Consider the following 19,589-nt stretch of genomic DNA (forward strand, 5'->3'; position numbering starts at 1 on the left):
TCCCCACAGTGCAGATAGAGGCCATTTCGGCCCATCGAGCCTGCCCCGACACATATCCCACCCTATCCCCGTAACCCCACGTATTTAATCCCCCGAACACTAAGGGTCAATTTATCATAGCCAATCAACCTAACCCGCACATCTTTGGACTGTGGGAGGAAACCGGAGCACCCGGAGAAAACCCACGCAAACACGGGGAGAATGTGCAAACTCCACACAGACAGTCACCCGAGGCCGGATTTGAACCCGGGTCCCTGGCGCTGTGAGGCAACAGTGCTAACCACTATACTCTCGTATTGCACTCAGTGCTGATGCATAGCCGGTGAGTACACTAAACTTTCCAGGTCAGCCGTGGCTCAGTGGGTAGCACTCTCTCGCCTCTGAGTTATGAAAGTTGTGGGTTCAAGTCCCACTCCAGAGACTTGAGCACATAATCCAGGCTGACACTCCTGTCTTTTGGGTGAGACGTCAAACCCCGTCTGCCCTCTCAGGTGTATATAAAAGAGCCCATGGCACTATTTCAAAGAAGAACAGGGGAGTTCTCTCCTGTGCCCTGGTCAATATTTATCCCTCAATCAACATCACTAAAACAGATCATATGGTCATTATCACATTGCTGTTTTGTGGGACCTTGTTGTGCGCAAATTGGCTGCCGTGTTTCCTACATTACAACAGTGACTCCACTTCAAAAAGTACTTCAATGGCTGTGATGCGTTTGGGACATCCTGAGGCCATGAAAAGTGCCATAGAAACACAAGTATTTCTTATTTGTTAAGGCCAGCGGAAGGGACGATCTCATGCCTGTTTAATGGCGGCCATTTGTTCATAAGGTTAAAGCACCTGACAGAGTCTGCACTAAACTCCGTTTACCAGTTAAAGGGGCACTGCCTACATGAAAAGGTGTTTGCCAAAACGTTTCCAGTGTGGTTACAAAGGCACGGCACAGTGACATAAACAACAGCGGAACGCCCCACGCACTGATGTTGTCATGCGCGGGACTCGTCTTCGAGCCGCTTGTTCCCGATGGTCGAGCCTCACGCCAAAGTGAACTTGGCAGATTCACTGCAGCCGGTGGGCAGGAAGATCCATTATAAATGGGGAAGGGGTGCAGGGTGGGGGTTAATGTTAACCTGATCCGCCTGGTGGGAAACTGACTGCTGGCTTGGCACGCTGCCCGAATTTACTGTTCATTGAAGTCTCTGGAAGACAAAATCAGGCTGGCGTGTAAAACGGGCGGCCGATCTGATTGTGTCCGTTTTCCACCGGGTGGGTAAGGTTAAAGTCCCTCCTGCTCCCCCCCACCTCCCCAACACCCCTCCCTCCTGCTCCCCCCGCCCAACACCCCTCCCTCCTGCTCCCCCCCCAACACCCCTCCCTCCTGCTTCCCCCCCCAACACCCCTCCCTCCTGCTTCCCCCCCCACCCCTCCCTCCTGCTCCCCCCGCCCAACACCCCTCCCTCCTGCTCCCCCCCAACACCCCCCCTCCTGCTCCCCCCCAACACCCCCCCTCCTGCTCCCCCCCAACACCCCTCCCTCCTGCTCCCCCCCCAACACCCCTCCCTCCTGCTCCCCCCCCCAACACCCCACCCTCCTGCTCCCCCCCAACACCCCCCCTCCTGCTCCCCCCCCAACACCCCTCCCTCCTGCTCCCCCCCCAACACCCCTCCCTCCTGCTCCCCCCCCAACACCCCTCCCTCCTGCTCCCCCCCCAACACCCCTCCCTCCTGCTCCCCCCCAACACTCCTCCCTCCTGCTCCCCCCCAACACTCCTCCCTCCTGCTTCCCCCCCCAACACCCCTCCCTCCTGCTCCTCCCCCCCAACACCCCTCCCTCCTGCTCACCCCTCCCTCCTGCTCACCCCTCCCTCCTGCTCCCCCCCACACCCCTCCCTCCTGCTCCCCCCCACACCCCTCCCTCCTGCTCCCCCCCACACCCCTCCCTCCTGCTCCCCCCAACACTCCTCCCTCCTGCTGCCCCCCCCACACCCCTCCCTCCTGCTCCCCCCCACACCCCTCCCTCCTGCTCCCACCCCCACACCCCTCCCTCCTGCTCCCACCCCAACACCCCTACCTCCTGCTCCCCCCCCCAACACCCCTCCATCCTGCTCCCCCCCCAACACCCCTCCCTCCTGCTCCCCCCCAACACCCCTCCCTCCTGCTCCCCCCCAACACCCCTCCCTCCTGCACCCCCCCAACAATCCTCCCTCCCTCCCCCCCAACAATCCTCCCTCCCTCCCCCCCAACAATCCTCCCTCCCCCCCAACAATCCTCCCTCCCCCCCCAACAATCGTCCCTCCCCCCCCCAACAATCCTCCCTCCCCCCCCCAACAATCCTCCCTCCCCCCCCAACAATCGTCCCTCCCCCCAACACTCCTCCCTCCCCCCCCCCAACACTCCTCCCTCCCCCCAACACTCCTCCCTCCCCCCCCACCCCCCACCCCCACCCCTCCTCCCTCCCCCCCACCCCCACCCCTCCTCCCTCCCCCCCCACCCCTCCTCCCTCCCACCCCACCCCCACCCCTCCTCCCTCCCCCCCACCCCCACCCCTCCCTCCCCCCCACCCCCACCCCTCCCTCCCCCCCACCCCCACTCCCACTCCTCCATCCCCCCCACCCCCACTCCTCCCTCCCCCCACCCCCAACACTCCTCCCTTCCCCCACCCCCAACACTCCTCCCTTCCCCCCCACCCCCAACACTCCTCCCTCCCCCCCACACTCCTCCCTCCCCCCAACACTCCTCCCTCCCCCCCACCCCCAACGCTCCTCCCTCCCCCCCACCCCCAACGCTCCTCCCTCCCCCCAACGCTCCTCCCTCCCCCCCACCCCCAACGCTCCTCCTTTCCCCCCCACCCCCAACGCTCCTCCCTTTCCCCCCACCCCCAACGCTCCTCCCTTTCCCCCCACCCCCAACGCTCCTCCCTTTCCCCCCACCCCCAACGCTCCTCCCTTCCCCCCACCCCCAACGCTCCTCCCTTCCCCCCCACCCCCAACGCTCCTCCCTTCCCCCCCACCCCCAACGCTCCTCCCTCCCCCCCCACCCCCAACGCTCCTCCCTCCCCCCCCCACCCCCAACGCTCCTCCCTCCCCCCCCCACCCCCAACGCTCCTCCCTCCCCCCCCCACCCCCAACGCTCCTCCCTCCCCCGCCACCACCCCGCCACCAGCGGGAAAAGGGAGCTGGTAAATGCAGAGAGCCGGTCCCACACATTGGAACCATATAAAGGCAGAGCCTAGCATGCCGACAGACCGAGGCTCGGCAATCTAAGTGGGCACCGGGGCTCGGCAATCTAAGTGGAAGAGCGAGAGAGCAGAGCGGGCACATTGCTCTCATGGACCTGGATGGAATATAATTGCCAACAGAAAACTGGCTTCACACCGCCTTTCTATTCTGAAATTCTCATATTTACTTTGTAAACTTTTCTGCACCTCATTTAGGTGCTGTCCTATAGATTCTTCTCCCCTTCAATCCTGAGGACGGCAGCAATGGCAGCGTAATGGTTCCACAGGCGCTATCCATCCTCCCCTTCCTCGCCTAGCAGGCAACTCAACCGTGAGAGAGCGTCAGAGCCAAATCCAAAGCCACAGTGGGCCAATGTCCACACGCGCACTTCTCTCCAGTAAGGGTCATCCCATAGCGATCAGGGGAGGGAGTACTGGCTGACTATCCCTCTCCCCCCTCCTCAGTCCAGGGTAATGCCCCCCGATACTGACACCGCTGAGATCACCTTGCTCAGTGCAGATGCGGATAGCTCACCTTACACAAACACCGCTCCTCGCCAGCTCTTCTTGATCTCACTCTCTCGGGTATTTACAGCTTTCCTTTCTGCCCTCTTCCCTGTGTTTGGTTCCAGCCCCCTGGATGTTGTAGCCCATTTAAGAACGAGAGCTCCTCTGAATCATACTCCAAATTGGTTTTGAGCCTGATAACGACCACGTCCTCAGGGTTGCAATTACATATTCACAGTAATACAATATTTATTATTTATTACGTTTGCTGTGGAGGGCATCAGTTCATCTTGGCATTCCGATGGAAATTCCACTGAACGTGGAATTAATCTTAATTCATTACTTTTTTTTAGACAAGAGTTAAGCATTTAAACCCATTACCTCAGATACAGAGAGTCACCAAAGCTTCATAACTAAACCTTGCTAGGATTTCTCACATCATCAGAGTGCTGTACTTTTCTTTCTCATGAACGTTGACTTAGGAATTGGTGAAAAGCTCCCTGACTTTTTTTTTACACTTGATTTGATTTCCCTTTTTTTTTGTTCCTCAACAGCCACCCCTTGCATCAAAGCCATCAGTCCCAGCGAGGGCTGGACTACCGGAGGAGCCACTGTCATCATCATCGGAGATAATTTCTTTGATGGATTACAAGTCATATTCGGCACCATGCTGGTCTGGAGTGAGGTACGTGAAGGAAATGCACATACTGGCAATTTAACAATAATCATTGGTTTCTGAGTCTGACCTGCTTTCAGCTCTCTCTCTCACTTGTTCTTGCGCTCTGTTTTTCGTTAACCCTGTCTCTTATCAATTGTTTTCTGAAATGTAGCAGAAAATTCAGCATGGATTGTGGCATAGGAAGGGAAAAGACGTGGGATGAAAGCAGACTGGACACTGAGCCACTAATGTTGAAAGGGTTATGACGAAATAAACTCACTACACACTTGGTTTGAGCATAAAGCAAGGCTTTAATCAACTTGTTTCACAACATGGAGGTCTAGTTGTACTTCACTAGTTCCTTGTCTTACAAAATGTCCCTGCCATGCTGGGGCCGACGCCCGAGTATTTATACTCCTTGGACGGCGCCACCAGCTGGCCGTCCAGCATTATTTCATGAGTAGTTTCTTGATGATGATGAGATTTATAACAGGTTATACATATTGAGGGGTGCACCAGAGCCCGTCCATTACATTATTTCCATAAGTATTCAATGGATTATTTTTACATCATAGCATGATACAGCACAGAAGGAGTCCATTCAGCCCATCGTGCCTGTGCTGTCTCTCTGAAAGAGCTATCCAATTAGCTCCACACCCCTGCTCCTACCCCATATAATATTTTTGGAGGGGGAAGGATTGCACTTGGCATGTTTGTGTGAGTGCTTAACTATAGCAGTATTTACCTCCTTTATTCCGCCACCTCCCCCCCCCCCATCAAATTTCTCCTCTTCTCCTGAAGTCGTTGACTGCCAGAATATGGTTCCACGGGTGTGCCGGCCTCATGGCCTTCACCGGAATGGCTGTTCTTCATGTGTAAGCATAGGCTCCAGTGTCAGAAGGCTATTTGACTGTAGTGGGCATCATGGCTAAACCTGACCCTGTCTTCATCTGACATCCACAGGGATCACTGGATAGCAATTGGGAGCAAGAACCCTGGCTGATTTATATCCCTCCACCGCCCCCCTTTTCTCACCCACCCATCCGAGCCCAGAGGCACTGAGGTCAACATAAGCATCCTTACTGCGGTGCCAGCTCAGATCAACTAACTTAGTATAGACATTAGGCAGTGCAGTTTCAAAGTGAGTCTTCGGGAGAGCTTAACTAAAAATGTAAATGCTGGCGTTACATCCAGAAACAATTACTAGGATAGCACTAACAAGAAACACTTGGAGCTTTAGTTGGATTTAACTTTATAATGCTCACTGTCACATTAACAGCAGACTTAGGCAAACAAGGCACATGTTGCAGAACGACTCTCCGTCATATGAAGAACCCCAGATAGCACAGGTGTTAGCAATTGTTTTGATGTCTTGTGAGGGATGGTGTAATTTGTGACTCTGAATCTCTAGAATGGGTGCATAAATAGTAAATGAGACTCAGCCATAATATCCAACCTGGTTGCGGGAAGTCACTAGTGCCAGCCAGGCCCATCAACCGGTTTCAGTTGAGTTACTCAGCTTCCAATTCAAGGCTCCCCCAGGGGCATCATGTGATACTTACATTGGAGGCAGTTCAGAGAAGGTTCACGAGGTTGATTCCGGAGGTGAAGGTGTTGTCTTATGAAGAAAGGTTGAGTAGGTTGGGCCTATACTCATTGGAGTTTCAAAGAATGAGAGGGGATCTTATTGAAACATATAAAATTCTGAAGGGACTTGACAGGGTAGATGCAGAGAGGATGTTTCCCCTCGTGGGGGAATCTAGAACTAGGGGGCATAATTTCAGAATAAGGGGGCACCCATTTAAAACGGAAATGAGGAGGAATTTCTTCTCTCAGAGGGTCATGAATCTTTGGAATTCTCTTTGCCAGAGACCTGTGGAGGCTGGGTCATTGAATATATTTAAGGTGGCGATAGACAGATTTTTGAACAATAAGGGAGTGATGGGTTATGGGGAGCGGACAGGGAAGTGGAGTTGAGGCCAAGATCAGATCAGCCATGATCTTATTGAAGGAGCAGGCTCGAGGGGCCAAATGACCTACTCCTGCTCCTATGTCTTTTGTTCTTATGATGTGGTGCTGAGCCAGGTGGATCAGGCGGGTCCCAGGTTCATCCCCTGAGTTAGCTGACCTGGGCCTAGATGGAGGTAGGGGTGCTGTAATTGGCGTCTGCACCACTGGCTAGGAAAGGTAAAGCCAGCCACAGTCCCCGCCCGTGATCACTATCTTGTGATCCCTGCTGTCGAGTGCGTCTGAGTAGACAGCACAGGCTGTGGTGCAATGCCCATCCCCAGTTGACGTTTACTGTCTTAGATACTTGTAGGAAGAACATTAACTTAGGAGAAGTTTAAGAGATTTGACAGCACCTGTGGAAGCATGTCCCAGCCTTAGTATTGGTTTTCGAATCCAAATTAAGTTATTTAACCCTGTGCTGACTAATATATTAGCTACTAGCCACGTGTGGCTGATTGGAAATCCAGAAGTGGCTAATAGTATGTCTGAGTAGTAAATAGAAAATGAGTAATAGACATCATCGTTGGGCATGTGATCTCAATATTTATATTCGCATGGCGTTTGTGTGTGGACTTTAACCTTTATGGCCGTTTATTGGTAATGCCCCAGAATTCCCGGCAGTTTTACCCGTATGGCCAGCGGTACGCAGGCCTCCATGGAGCCAGTGTACTTGCCATATAGTGTCATGTGTGGGCCCCACAATGCAGTATTCAAGCGGCAATTGATCCCGGAGAAATCGGTTGCCAATTGCATTTCTACAGATCAGCGAGGGCGCACCTCAATGGACACTCCTGTCAATTTCACAACTTCGGTCAAATTGACTTGTAACTCTCTGAGAAAGCAACAAATCCCTCCGGACCTGCGGGGCTAGCACCCCATTAATGCCAGTACTGGCACAGGCATATGCCCCTATTACTTAAATGACCCAAACCCCAGCATTTGGGACCAGTTCAAGGCAAGGGCAACTATCCCAGCTGTCCACCATTATCCACTCTAAGTTCCCTTCTCTCTATTTCTCTCTGTCCCTTTATCGTTCTATTTCTTATGTATTACTCTTTTTCTCTCTCAGCATTTCTATCTTTCCTTTTCTTTATCTATTTTCTTTCAATCATTCTCTATTTCTGTTCCTATGCCTATCTCTCTCTTTTGCTCTCGCTCTATTTCTCTCCCTATCCCTGTCTCTTGCTCTCTCTCTGTTTCTGTCCTCTCTTTCTTTTGCTCTCCCTGTATTTCTGTTTGTCTCTCTCTCAATCTTGTTGGCCACCCCCTAGGCCAAAGGAGGCAGACATATGGCAGCAATTTCCATTTGAATGACACCCTCTGGCCGTTCCTGTAAACCTCAGACTGGCGAAATTCACCTCTTGTTCTTAAGCCTGGGGCCCACCCAGCGCCATATGGTAACAAAAGGGAAACTTGAATGGCTCAATATCCCCTGCATAAGTAGCAAGGGGTTAGATGTGATTTTGTATTATTGATATTAAAGATGACCTCTTTAACCCCGTGGATCCTGGAAGGGTTTCAGAGTATAACACCATGGGACTCAAGCCTCGAAATGCTCTCAATCCTTTATTGGCTTCGACTCAGAAACAAGATTTATGCAAAGTAGAGCTTGTTTTTCATTAGATTGGGCAGAAGTGCTGCTTCTTTACACATTCCCCTAATTGTCTCTGTTGGTAAGCATTGTTCAGTCGGTAAACTATTATCATTTAAAGCACATTTTTACGCACACTTAATGCAACAGAAAAATTGAATCATTTTACAGTCAATATAAAACTGCTTTCTAGATGGCTCTCGGGCTCCCTCACTTCTCGAGGTGTGGCAACTAATAATTAAGTTAATATTACAGAACTCTTCCTTGGCGTGTTTCTGTAGTGAGCTGCAGGCCGTCATCCTGCGCAATTTGCCCCTTTTATCATTTCAGGACAGGTTCCCCAAGGTCACTGACGAGGCAAAATCATGCGTGGTTGTTTGAAAGTGGTGAGCGTGATTTCCATTTTTTATTCATTTTTACCTGTCAGGACCTTCCCCGATGACTGGGCGATGTCTATAAAGGCCAGTGACAGGGAAATTGCTGCCTGCAAGGGTAGACTGAGCAGCCAACCATGAAGTCCTGCGTAATTCTGGCAGATTTATGCAGCCAGTTTCTTGCTGGGTCACCGTGAACACAGGATTCATTCCAGGACGGCAGAATAAGCAATGCAAGATTACCCTGAGACATCATTCCCTTACGACTCTTAAAAGAGCAACGCCTTCATGAAAAATGTGTTTGGCAAACCTTGTCCTATTCCGAAGTGCTCAGCATGGTGCTGTAAATTGCATCGAAACTCATCACAGCTTCACTTGTGATGAAAACCATGCCGAGCTCTTCGCCATGGCTACACTAAATAAGACAGATACAGCACTGTGTGCGAACACTTCCAGGAGATTACATGGCTGCGGGGGAGGCAAGAAGTGTTTAGTCATGATGCTCCTTCCGTCATGAGTGTGGGGCAGGCTTGATGGACCATCTGGTCTATTCCTGGCCCTCAATTTCGTATGTTCGTGTGTTTCCGTGTGTGGGTGCTCACACATGCGGCTGTGTGTGTATGTGCGTGGTTTCTGTGTGTGTGCATGTGTCCCTGTGTGTGTGGTGTAGGTCTGTGTATGTGTGTGGTGTATGTCTGTGTGTATGTGTGTGGTTTATGTGTGTATGTCCCTGTGTGTGTTTGTGTGCAGTGTATGTCTGTATGTGTGTGTGGTTTCTGTGTGTATGTGTGAGTGTCCCTGTGTGTGTATGTGTGTGGTTTATGTGTGTGTGTGTGTGTGTGTGTGTGTGGTTTATGTATGTATGTGTGAGTGTCCGTGTGTGTGTGTGTGTGGTTTATGTATGTATGTGTGAGTGTCCGTGTGTGTGTGTGTGTGTGTGTGTGTGGTGTATGTCTGTGTGTATGTGTGTGGTTTCTGTTTGTATGTGTGTGTCCCTGTGCATGTTTGTGTGTGGTTTATGTCTGTGTATGTGTGTGGTTTATGTGTGTATGTGTGAGTGTTCCTGTGTTTGGGTGTGTGCGGTGTATGTCTGTTTATGTGTATGTGTGGTGTATGTCTGTGTGTGGTGTATGTCTGTGTGTGTGTGTGCAAGAGTCCATGTTAGGGTTGCCAACCCTCCAGGATTGCCCTCAAGTCTCCAGGAATTCAAGATTAATCTCCAGGACACTGCTGCGAGCAAACCTGGGAGAAAAATTATACGGGCATGATAAAATTTGTGGGTTTTTTTCATTTTCTTGGAACACTTTTGTCTATTAGTTATAAAGATATTGGAAACGGGGTTGATTGACAATCAAGAATCATCCAGTCGGGTAAAAAGAGTCAGCTTACATTCTGATTGGCGTGGGAAGGTGTTGCCCCGTGAGGCTGGGCATGTCAGGCAACCAATGGCAGGAATGTGGGGAGTGGGGCAATTGGAGGTGAGAGGTCATCTGATGGAACCTCCAGGAATATGTCCAAGCAGAGATTGCTATCTTTAGGTGCCTCCCTGACCCTCTGGAGACATTAACACTGCTGCTGCTAATGTTAGGAGATGGCATCATCAGTTCCAAGTGATATAAAGGGGGGCGGTAATACGCTGTACTGCCCAGCCCCTGGAGTCTCTGGGAAGGGAGAGTCAACTGCTTGGCAAGTGCAGGACTTGCACAGAAATGTCCCACTAGCTCCCCCAGTGGCCTGTTGTGTAACTGCAGTGCTTGATGTGGTACCAAACCATACAGATTAGAACGGTCCCAACTTTGATTCCTGGTCTCTGTTGGGTTTGCTTTCCTCAGCCAGAATGGGATAGGTTCCACACAATTGGCCTCAGCAGCCCTGGGTTAGGGAGGGGAAAAAAATCCAGCCAAGGCCCCTACTTGTAAATGCCATCGAGTGACCCCAGTGTTACTGGATGCGGGGTAAGGACAGGGTTTGCTGTGATACTCTTCACGATTGAATAGAGGCTGCCAATGCTCACTGTCCGGACTGGCACATGAAGGACTGGGCACTTGAGCGAGACACCAAAGGGCTGCTGGCCCTTGTTGAACTGTACCCCAGCAGGAGTGAGGAGCAGCTTCAGGAAGGGGGAGGGGGGAGAATAAACAGAGACCCTGCAGGGTTAAACTTGGCTAGAGTGGGGATTGGAAAGGTTGAACAGCAGGCAAGTTTTCAATTTAAATTTAATTATGCTTAAATTTGTACCTGATAAGGGCTTGTTTATCTGGCAGCGCAAGCTGTATAAAGACTGATAAGGAGTGTCTTAGTCTGGCTGATATCGATCACGGGGTCCCCTGATACTGATCGGGCTGTTAAATTAAGTGTTACACACATGCTGATTGTAGCACCCTGAAGGGACTCCTCAGCAACTGTGACAGAGTATCTCAAGTGGATTTGCAAATTAAATTCTGGAAAGGTTCTTATTATCAGTTTGAATTCTCACATTTCTCCCCTTGTGGAAAACATTTTTGCAGTGTTGTCACTGGGATTTCAGTCAAGTGTCATGGTGGGAGTACAACATTTGATGCCTTGTCCACATGTACTGTGAAAAATGCCCAGCGATACAAATCTACACGCAAAGGGTGGTAGAAGTTTAGAACTCTCTTCCACAAACTGCAATTGATGCTAGATCAATTGTTAATTTTAAATCAGAGATTGATAGGTTTCTGTTAACCGAAGGTATTAAGGGATATGGGGCAAAGGCAGGAATATGGAGTTAGGTCACAGATCAGCCATGATCTCACTGAATGGCGGAACAGACTCGAGGGGTTGAATGGCCTACTCCTGTTCCTATGTTCCTGTGTTCCCAATTCCTGGCTCTGCCCTTCCAAGCTCAGGTTGTGGGTTCACGGAGCATTTTGAACTGTGAGTGAAGTACAAGTCTGGTGGGTACAGGTCTGACACTGGTGGGTACAGGTCTGACTCTGGTGGGTACAGGTCTGACTCTGGTGGGTACAGGTCTGACTCTGGTGGGTACAGGTCTGACTCTGGTGGGTACAGGTCTGGCACTGGTTGGTACAGGTCTGACACTGGTGGGTACAGGTCTGACTCTGGTGGGTACATGTCTGACTCTGGTGGGTACAGGTCTGACTCTGGTGGGTACAGGTCTGACTCTGGTGGGTACAGGTCTGACACTGGTGAGTACAGGTCTGACACTGGTGGGTACAGGTCTGACTCTGGTGGGTACAGGTCTGACATTGGTGGGTACAGATCTGACACTGGTGGGTACAGGTCTGACTCTGGTGGGTACAGGTCTGACTGTGGTGGGTACAGGTCTGACTGGTGGGTACAGGTCTGGCACTGGTGGGTACAGGTCTGGCACTGGTGGGTACAGGTCTGACTCTGGTGGGTACAGGTCTGGCACTGGTGGGTACAGGTCTGGCACTGGTGGGTACAGGTCTGACTCTGGTGGGTACAGGTCTGACTCTGGTGGGTACAGGTCTGACTCTGGTGGGTACAGGTCTGACTCTGGTGGGTACAGGTCTGACTCTGGTGGGTACAGGTCTGACTCTGGTGGGTACAGGTCTGACACTGGTGGGTACAGGTCTGGCACTGGTGGGTACAGGTCTGGCACTGGTGGGTACAGGTCTGGCACTGGTGGGTACAGGTCTGGCACTGGTGGGTACAGGTCTGGCACTGGTGGGTACAGGTCTGGCACTGGTGGGTACAAGTCTGGCACTGGTGGGTACAGGTCTGGCACTGGTGGGTACAGGTCTGACTCTGGTGGTTACAGGTCTGACACTGGTGGGTACAAGTGTGGGGATAAAGCTTGGGGTCTTCCTGTTCTGTATAGCTCTGTTCCTGAGTGTCTTACGGACTAAGCTGTTGGTGGAGCATATTCATCTTATTTTACTTAACGTTGTTAGACACATCCCTCCTCAGGGCCACTGAAAATGTGTCTGTAACCCATTGCTCTTTTCTGTTCAGCCCAATATGAATCATATGGCTTTTAGTTTAAAGGACCTGCTTTCAGCTGATAACAATGTATCACGATTATTGCTGGCACACTAGTAGTCTGAGTGATAAAGCGCTGGGTTCCACACAGTGGTGTCTTGATTTCCGTGCTGTACCCACTAACCCCCTTGCCTGGCACCAGAATACTTTCCTTTTAAAGAATGAGATGTGGCTATTCTGATGGCCTGGTGATTAAAGGCACTCCCTGATGCAGCTTTGAGCTGTGCAGACCAGCAAGTCTCAGGCTTGATCCCCAGTTTGAGCCTAGTCAGCCGATCACAACAGGAGCAGCAGGAGGGGCCTACAAGTAGGCCCCAACGCCCATGGGCTAGGAAGGGGAAAAGTTCCTGCCGTTTTATCGACATCTAGAATACATGCGCTGACTCAGGTCGGGACAGGATGGAAGTGAGTGGTGACGCCCTCTGTGGCCGAATCGCCCAGTCTGTTGTGGTTGAGCCAGGCACCGGAGGCTGTTGGTGTCGATTGAACCATGGCCCAGCAAGGGTCAGTTCCTTCACAATAAGGGGGTAGAAAGTGAGAGGAAAGGCCGTAAAAGTTAGCCCGCTCGTTCTGTTTGCTCGTTATCTGTTCAGACATTCACGCACACTCCGTGAAATGAGGTTCTTTCAGGCCGATCTCCTGAACAGATTGCCCTTCCCTCGCTTTGTGCCTTTTGCCGCTTACCACGTTGAATGTGGGTGAGTGCCGCAGCGCCCGTCAGCCAAACATCCCAACTCAGCGGGAAAGGTAATGCTCGCAGGACCAGTAGCGGGCCTCACAGGGGCACAGTTCCTATTGGGCAATCGCAGTGCGGTACTGACAGTCAACCCTGAGAAATTCACAGGCCGCATTCCGCTCCCCTCCCCTGCCCGCTGAAGGAAGAAGAGGAAATCTAGAGACAAGAGGAAGTGGTGGGCATCCTAGGACAGGAAGGAATATATATATTAAACAAACTTCTTTTTGCTGACACACTGGTGTCTGTCCACGAAACCCTCCATCATGTAATCTATTTAAAAGCAGAGGGATGCCCTGCTTTGAAAGAACAGAACATCCGCGGCACATGTTGACTTGACGTTACGGTGCACGCCTCCCATCTCCCGCACCGAGGTTGTGGATAGGGGCTTGCTTTCTCACTCCTGCCACTTTTACAAATTCACGGCAGTATAGGTTTGCCAACTCTGGTTGAATATATTCCTGAAGATCTCATCACATGAGCCGCCCCACGCTCTCGCCATTGGCCGCCCAACCGTCCACCCTCCTGGCCCAATGCCTTGCCACGGCCAATTGGAAAGCGAAAAGACTATTCATTGCACGATTGGATGACACTCGACTGTCAGTCAAACAGCCTTTTCTCACCATCTCCAATATTTTTATTACCAATAAACAGAAGTGTTGAAAGAAAAGGAAAAAAAACAATTTTTTTTAATGCCCGTATGATTTTTCCCCTGGCGTTGCTCACAGCAGTGCCCTGGAGACTGTTCTTCAATTCCTGGAGACTCCAGGTAGAATCCTGGAGAGTTGGCAACCCTACAGCAGCCTGAGCTAACACTTTTGTGGTCATTTTAGTCTGGCCCAACCTGACACAGGATGGAGAGTAAAATCGGGTGGGCTATAAAACCGGTGTCTGACCCGATCCCATCGGTTTCCTCGCCACACGGGTCAGTTAAAATGACCCGTCTTTTTCTGCGCAGTTTTCCATCCCTCCTGTGGGGACGAGCCTGGCCTGCCTGCGCTCAGCACCTGACCTGACCTCAGTACCTGAGTCAGGGACATACACTGTAGAGGGGGTCATTTTCTGAAACTCTTGATTTTTGATGCACACTGGCAGTGGCTGAGGTTCCTTGATACTGGCCCATAGGTGGGAAATTACCCCTTATGTTTTTTATTGAGCAAGGAGACACCAACTCAACTGTTTCAACAACAACAAATGACAATTCCTACATTCTATATTTCTTGTTTAATTCACAAGCATTCCCCAGTGGCTTAACTTGCACTGCCCACTTTGATATTGAGCCTTACAGACCAGGAACGTTCCAAGTACAACAACAAGAACTTGTATTTAGATAGCGCTTTTAACGTAATAAAACGTCCCAAGGTGCTTCACAGCAGCGTTATCAAACAGAAGTTGACACCGAGCCAAAGAAGGAGATATTAGGATGGACGACTAAATGCTTGATCAAAGAGGTAGGTTTTAAGTTGCATCTTAAAGGAAGAGAGAGAGGCGGAGAGGTTTAGGGAGGGAATTCCAGAGCTTAGGGCCTAGATGGCTGATGGCAGGGCTACCAATGGTGGGGCAAAGTAAGTGAGGGATGCACAAGAGGCCAGAGTTGGAAGAGTACAGAGATCTCTGAGGGTTGTAGGCTGGAGGAGGTTACAGAGATAGGGTGAAGCTGTGAGGGGTTTGAACAGGAGGATGAGAATTTTAAAATCGAGGAGTTGGTGGACCGGGAGCCAATGTAGGTCAGCGAGCACAGGGGTGATGGGTAAACGGGAATTGGTGCGAGTTAGGATACAGGCAGCAGAATTTTGGATGACCTCAAGCTTATGGAAAGTGGAAGCTGAGAGGCCGGTCTGGAGAGCAGTGGAATAATTGAGTCTGGAGGTAACAAAAGCATGGATGAGGGTTTCAGCAGCAAATGGGCTGAGGCAGGGGCGGAGACGGGCGATGTTACAGAGCTGGAAGTAGGCGCTCTTAGTGATGGAGAGGAGATAAAGTCAGAAGCTCAACTCAGGGTCAAATAGGATGGCGCGGTTGCGAACAGGCTGGTTCAATCCCTGGTTGTGTTTAGATAGAGAATCTCAGCTTTTGCTGCACTCTGGCTGTCACAGTTGGCCTCAGAGGCCCTGCAAAGGGAAAGGTCGTTCACGGTTTCTTTTCCTGATCGCTATCCAGTAACCTCTGCGGGTGTCGAACGAGGATACCGCTGGCCCACTGCCTGGCTCCAAATGAAGGATGGACACTCGGGTGAGAGACTAGAGGGGAGTCTATGGGATATTGTCTCAGCGACCATCAATGCCTTCAGGAGAGGGAGAAAATTAGCTGGAATAAACATAATTCTATGCATTTCCAACTATTAGTGAATGTTTATGAATATAACGTGGATAAATGTGAGGTTATCCACTTTGGTGGCAAAAACAGGAAGACAGATTATTATCTGAATGGCAATAGATTGGGAGAAGGGGAAGTGCAACGAGACCTGGGTGTCCTTGTGCACCAGTCGCTGAAGGTAAACACACAGGTGCAGCAGGCGGTTAAGAAGGCAAAAATGGTATGTTGGCCTTCGTAGCGAGAGGGTTTGAGTACAGGAACAAGGATGTCTTGCTGCAGTTGTACAGGGTCTTGGTGAGACCACATCTTGAGTATTGTGTGCAGTTTTGGTCGCCTTATCTGAGGAAGGACATTCTTGCCATGGAAGGAGTTCAGTGAAGATTCACCAGGCTGATACCTGGGATGGCAGGAATGACGTATGAGGAGAGATTGGGTCGATTGGGCTTGTACTCGCTGGAGTTTAGAAGAATGAGAGGGGATCTCATTGAAACTTATAAAATTCTGACAGGACTGGACAGACTAAATGCAGGAAGGATGTTCCCGATGGTCGGGGAGTCCAGAACCAGGGGTCACAGTCTAAGGATAAGGGGTAGGCCATTTAGGACAGAAATGAGGAGGAATTCCTTCACCCAGAGAGTGGTGAACCTGTGGAATTCTCTACCACAGAAGGTAGTAGAGGCCAATACATTAAATATATTCAAGAAGGAGTTGGATATATTTCTTAAGGCTAAAGGGATCAAGGGGTATGGGGAGAAGGCAGGGACAGGGTACTGAATTTGGATGATCAGCCATGATCGCATTGAATGGCAGAGCAGGCTCGAGGGGCCGAATGGCCTACTCCTGCTCCTATCTTCTATGTTTACTAAATCAGAAAAGAGCAGGTATAAACTTGTGACCAATTGTTACAACTCCATGTTCTTGAAAGTACACCACGGGATCCCAGTAAACAAATAATTAACTGCATAATGTGTTCACCTATAATGCATATCCCTGCTATTTTAGCTGATACCTTAAACCATTTATTTTTAAAACTAGTTGGAAAGGTGCTTTATATGCATATCTTTCTCTGTCTCTGTCTCTCTCTGTCTCCATGCACTGCCTCACTGGTCTCAGTAATTAGAATGTTTACATTTTCTAGCTATCAAAGAAATCCATGTAGTAATTAGAAGCTGTCTGTTTGATTTCAAAATTCAACTGATTTTTTTTTTAAAGGTTTCAAATTAGGATGAGAAAAGTCAGTTTTTCTCAGCTTAATGCACTTTCTGAAGTTTGTAAGAGTGTGATTCGAACACCAACTAAAGCTACAACAGGCGTGTAATTGGTGTAGTTGTAGGACCTGCCTTCAGCTCATAGAGTCAGCACTTTGGGTAAAGATATCTAGCCCAAGCCAATGCCATATACCATCTAACTCCAACTGGTATATTTTGCATAACATTTTGCTGTGTATTCATAGCTTTAAGATAAGAATTAAATGCATAGGTTAAAGAATTTATTTAGAAAATAAAGGCTACTCATTTACAGGTTTCACAGAATAAAGGGCAGAGTTTTAGAATTCAATTCAGTAAAAAGACCCAGATCACCATTTAATACAGATGGAATTTGTAAATCAGTGGTCTTGCTGCTACTCCCCCACTGGGTATTAACAACGCTACTGTTATAAAGCAGCGAATCTCTGACTCAATATGAACAATGTCATGGGAGATCTGATGGTCATTGGTACATATTAAACCTGGAATAGTATTAGCCCTAGTTATTATATTAATATTATTAAACTAGCAGGGCCAGAGAACATAAATTTAAATTTGTGAAAAGTAATTTTAAAACCTATATTGAGGATAAACTATTTTACTCAGATTTTAAAGCCCATTTTAACCTTACCCTCTTCAAGCGCAAACAGGTTTGGGTCGCACACACGTTTTGCACCCCCAAGAAATTGCATTCCATTAACCTCAACAGACATCGGGCAGGGTGCAAAATGGACATGCGGCCCTCCCATTTCATTCCCACCGGGTGGGTTATGTTGAAATTGGGGCTAGATGTTTGGAATAATCTGCCAGACAGATTAATAGAGTCAAAAGCAGAGGGATCATTGAAAATGCAGCTGGATGTTAGGCTCGGTTAGTTAGGGTACTGGAGGGATAAAGTTCAATGATTCTTCCTCCCCCTTGACCGGTTTAATATTAACTTTTAATTTCCAGTTCTCAGCCAATATTTTAAAAGAGAAATCTCCTGAATCTGTATCTACATGAGCGAGTGTGCGTATTGTCACCCAGTCAGGTAATGGAGTCGCTACCATTCAAATGTTATTGGTCTCCTCCCCACCAAATACGTCCAATTTAAAGTGACGGACAGATTCAGAAAGAACGTTAACAACTGGGCACGTGCAAGGTTGGCTTACGCACGGTTGCTCAGAGGTTTGCGACCTTGACCATCTGGCGGGACTTTCCCCAGGGTTGACGAAAGGTCCTTGAAGGCAGCAAGTAACGGCCTACACAAGCAGGCCAAGCCTGCCCGTGGCCCAGGTCCAAGGAAACGTACCTGACCCAGCTGTCGGTAGTGCCCAAGGGTTATCTCCACCAGCCCAAGTGCACCTAATGGCACTGGCACTGGGCCTTTTACAGGTTTCTTTTCAATAGCAAATATTTGCTGTCAGAGACAAATGTGTGAAGTGAAGGGAATACCAGTTCCGATGTAGAAAGGAAATCCCCTTCCACCTCCTCCCCCTTATTATCTGAGGAATGTATTCTAAAATAATGTAACTGGTTACAATAAAACACTTTTATGAACCTCACTCCTGTTGCACGTTGTGTTCGGGGCAGGAAGTCAGCCAAGCCACATCAGGCCAGGAGAATACAGAGTTAATTGCTTTACAACTGCATTGTAAAACACTTTTAATACTCTTGTCAGTACATTTTAATGTGCATTCTATCAACAGAGTATTAGGGCAGTGACACGTTTATTGCAGGTTTGAAAAAGCCCTGTTTACTGAAACTTGGCAGTGAAGTGCTGCTGAAGAACATCACTTGATAGTCTGATGGCATTTTTACTGTGCTTTATTGCAGCTAATCACCCCACACGCAATTAGAGTGCAGACCCCTCCCCGGCACATCCCCGGTGTGGTGGAAGTCACACTGTCCTACAAGTCGAAACAGTTCTGTAAAGGGACTCCAGGCCGATTCATCTACACCGGTAAGCAAGCCTGTAGCCGTGGGGTCTTTTTTTGGAACTTGTTGGTGTTGTGAAAAGGTCGGCATTTTTTTTGTGCTCCTTTGTGGCTTCAGAGATCATTTGTAACCTTTGTTGGTTGGTGGTTCTTTCCGGTGCTGCAGCTCATATCTCGCCGTCGTGATGGTTCTGCCAATGGCTCTGCCAATGGTTCGGTTGGAAAGTGCTGTGGAACTGAGTGCTGCAGACTTGTCAAGGTCCCTGGTTTCATCCCCGATTGATCTGTGCTCGATTTCAGCCAGAATGACACATGGCTTTGCTTCCTCGAGACAGCTAGCATTCTGCCCCTCACCCCTTCCGAATCACTACCCCGGGACCGCTGCAGGAACGCATGCATGTTTGGACATTGGGTGAAGGCAGCAATGACCGCCCCCCACCCCAAGATCAAAAATGGCCTGCCAAGACTGACTATCCAGGGCCATGTCTGCTTGGGGGGTAGGTTCTGGGAGTGGGGGGGGGGGAGGGTGGGAGAGGGCAGGCTCCCAGCACTCATAGAGTTGACAGAATCAGGAGGTGGTGGTGGGGGAGGAATTTGCTCCATTTATGTAGTGTGGGCTGCTTTGTCCACGGAGCCTACTTCCACTATGCCTCTTCAGTGACCACTGCAAGCGGTGCCAATGTCTGGATGCAGCCTTTACAGTGCTTAGCCCACATCTTCACTCCATATTCCGCACAGAGATAATCCTATTTCTGGTTCCCACAGTGTCGCGTTCCGTGGTGCCTGCAACTGGTGCTGTGTACATACAATACAGAAGTGCTACCAGAGCCCACCCGAACGCTGGCCCCGGTCTGACGTCAGTAGTGAACGAGCAGCATTTTTCTCACTCACTGTCATACGAGCATATGTACATACATACATACGAACATATGTACATACGAACAAACGTACATGCGAATTAGAAGCAGGAGTAGGCCACTCGGCCCCTCAAGCTGCTCCGCCATTCAATAAGATCATGGCTGATCTGATTACTG

The 19,589-nt window shown here is 49.8% G+C and overlaps 1 protein-coding gene across 6 annotated transcripts in view; it reads left to right on the plus strand.

The window, feature by feature from the left end:
• The window catches only part of ebf1a (EBF transcription factor 1a), a 699,375-nt gene that overhangs the window by 456,026 nt on the left and 223,760 nt on the right, over positions 1–19,589 (plus strand). For all 6 annotated transcript variants that reach the window (XM_085995098.1, XM_085995100.1, XM_085995094.1 and 3 more), the window contains exons 9-10: positions 4,278–4,408; positions 18,455–18,581. In XM_085995098.1, coding sequence (XP_085851224.1) covers positions 4,278–4,408; positions 18,455–18,581 — 258 coding nt within the window. The remainder of the gene's footprint in view (positions 1–4,277; positions 4,409–18,454; positions 18,582–19,589) is intronic.

Source organism: Somniosus microcephalus, chromosome 8, assembly GCF_052327205.1.
Source record: "Somniosus microcephalus isolate GS21.2 chromosome 8, FLI_Smic_1.0, whole genome shotgun sequence".
NCBI lineage: Eukaryota > Metazoa > Chordata > Chondrichthyes > Squaliformes > Somniosidae > Somniosus > Somniosus microcephalus.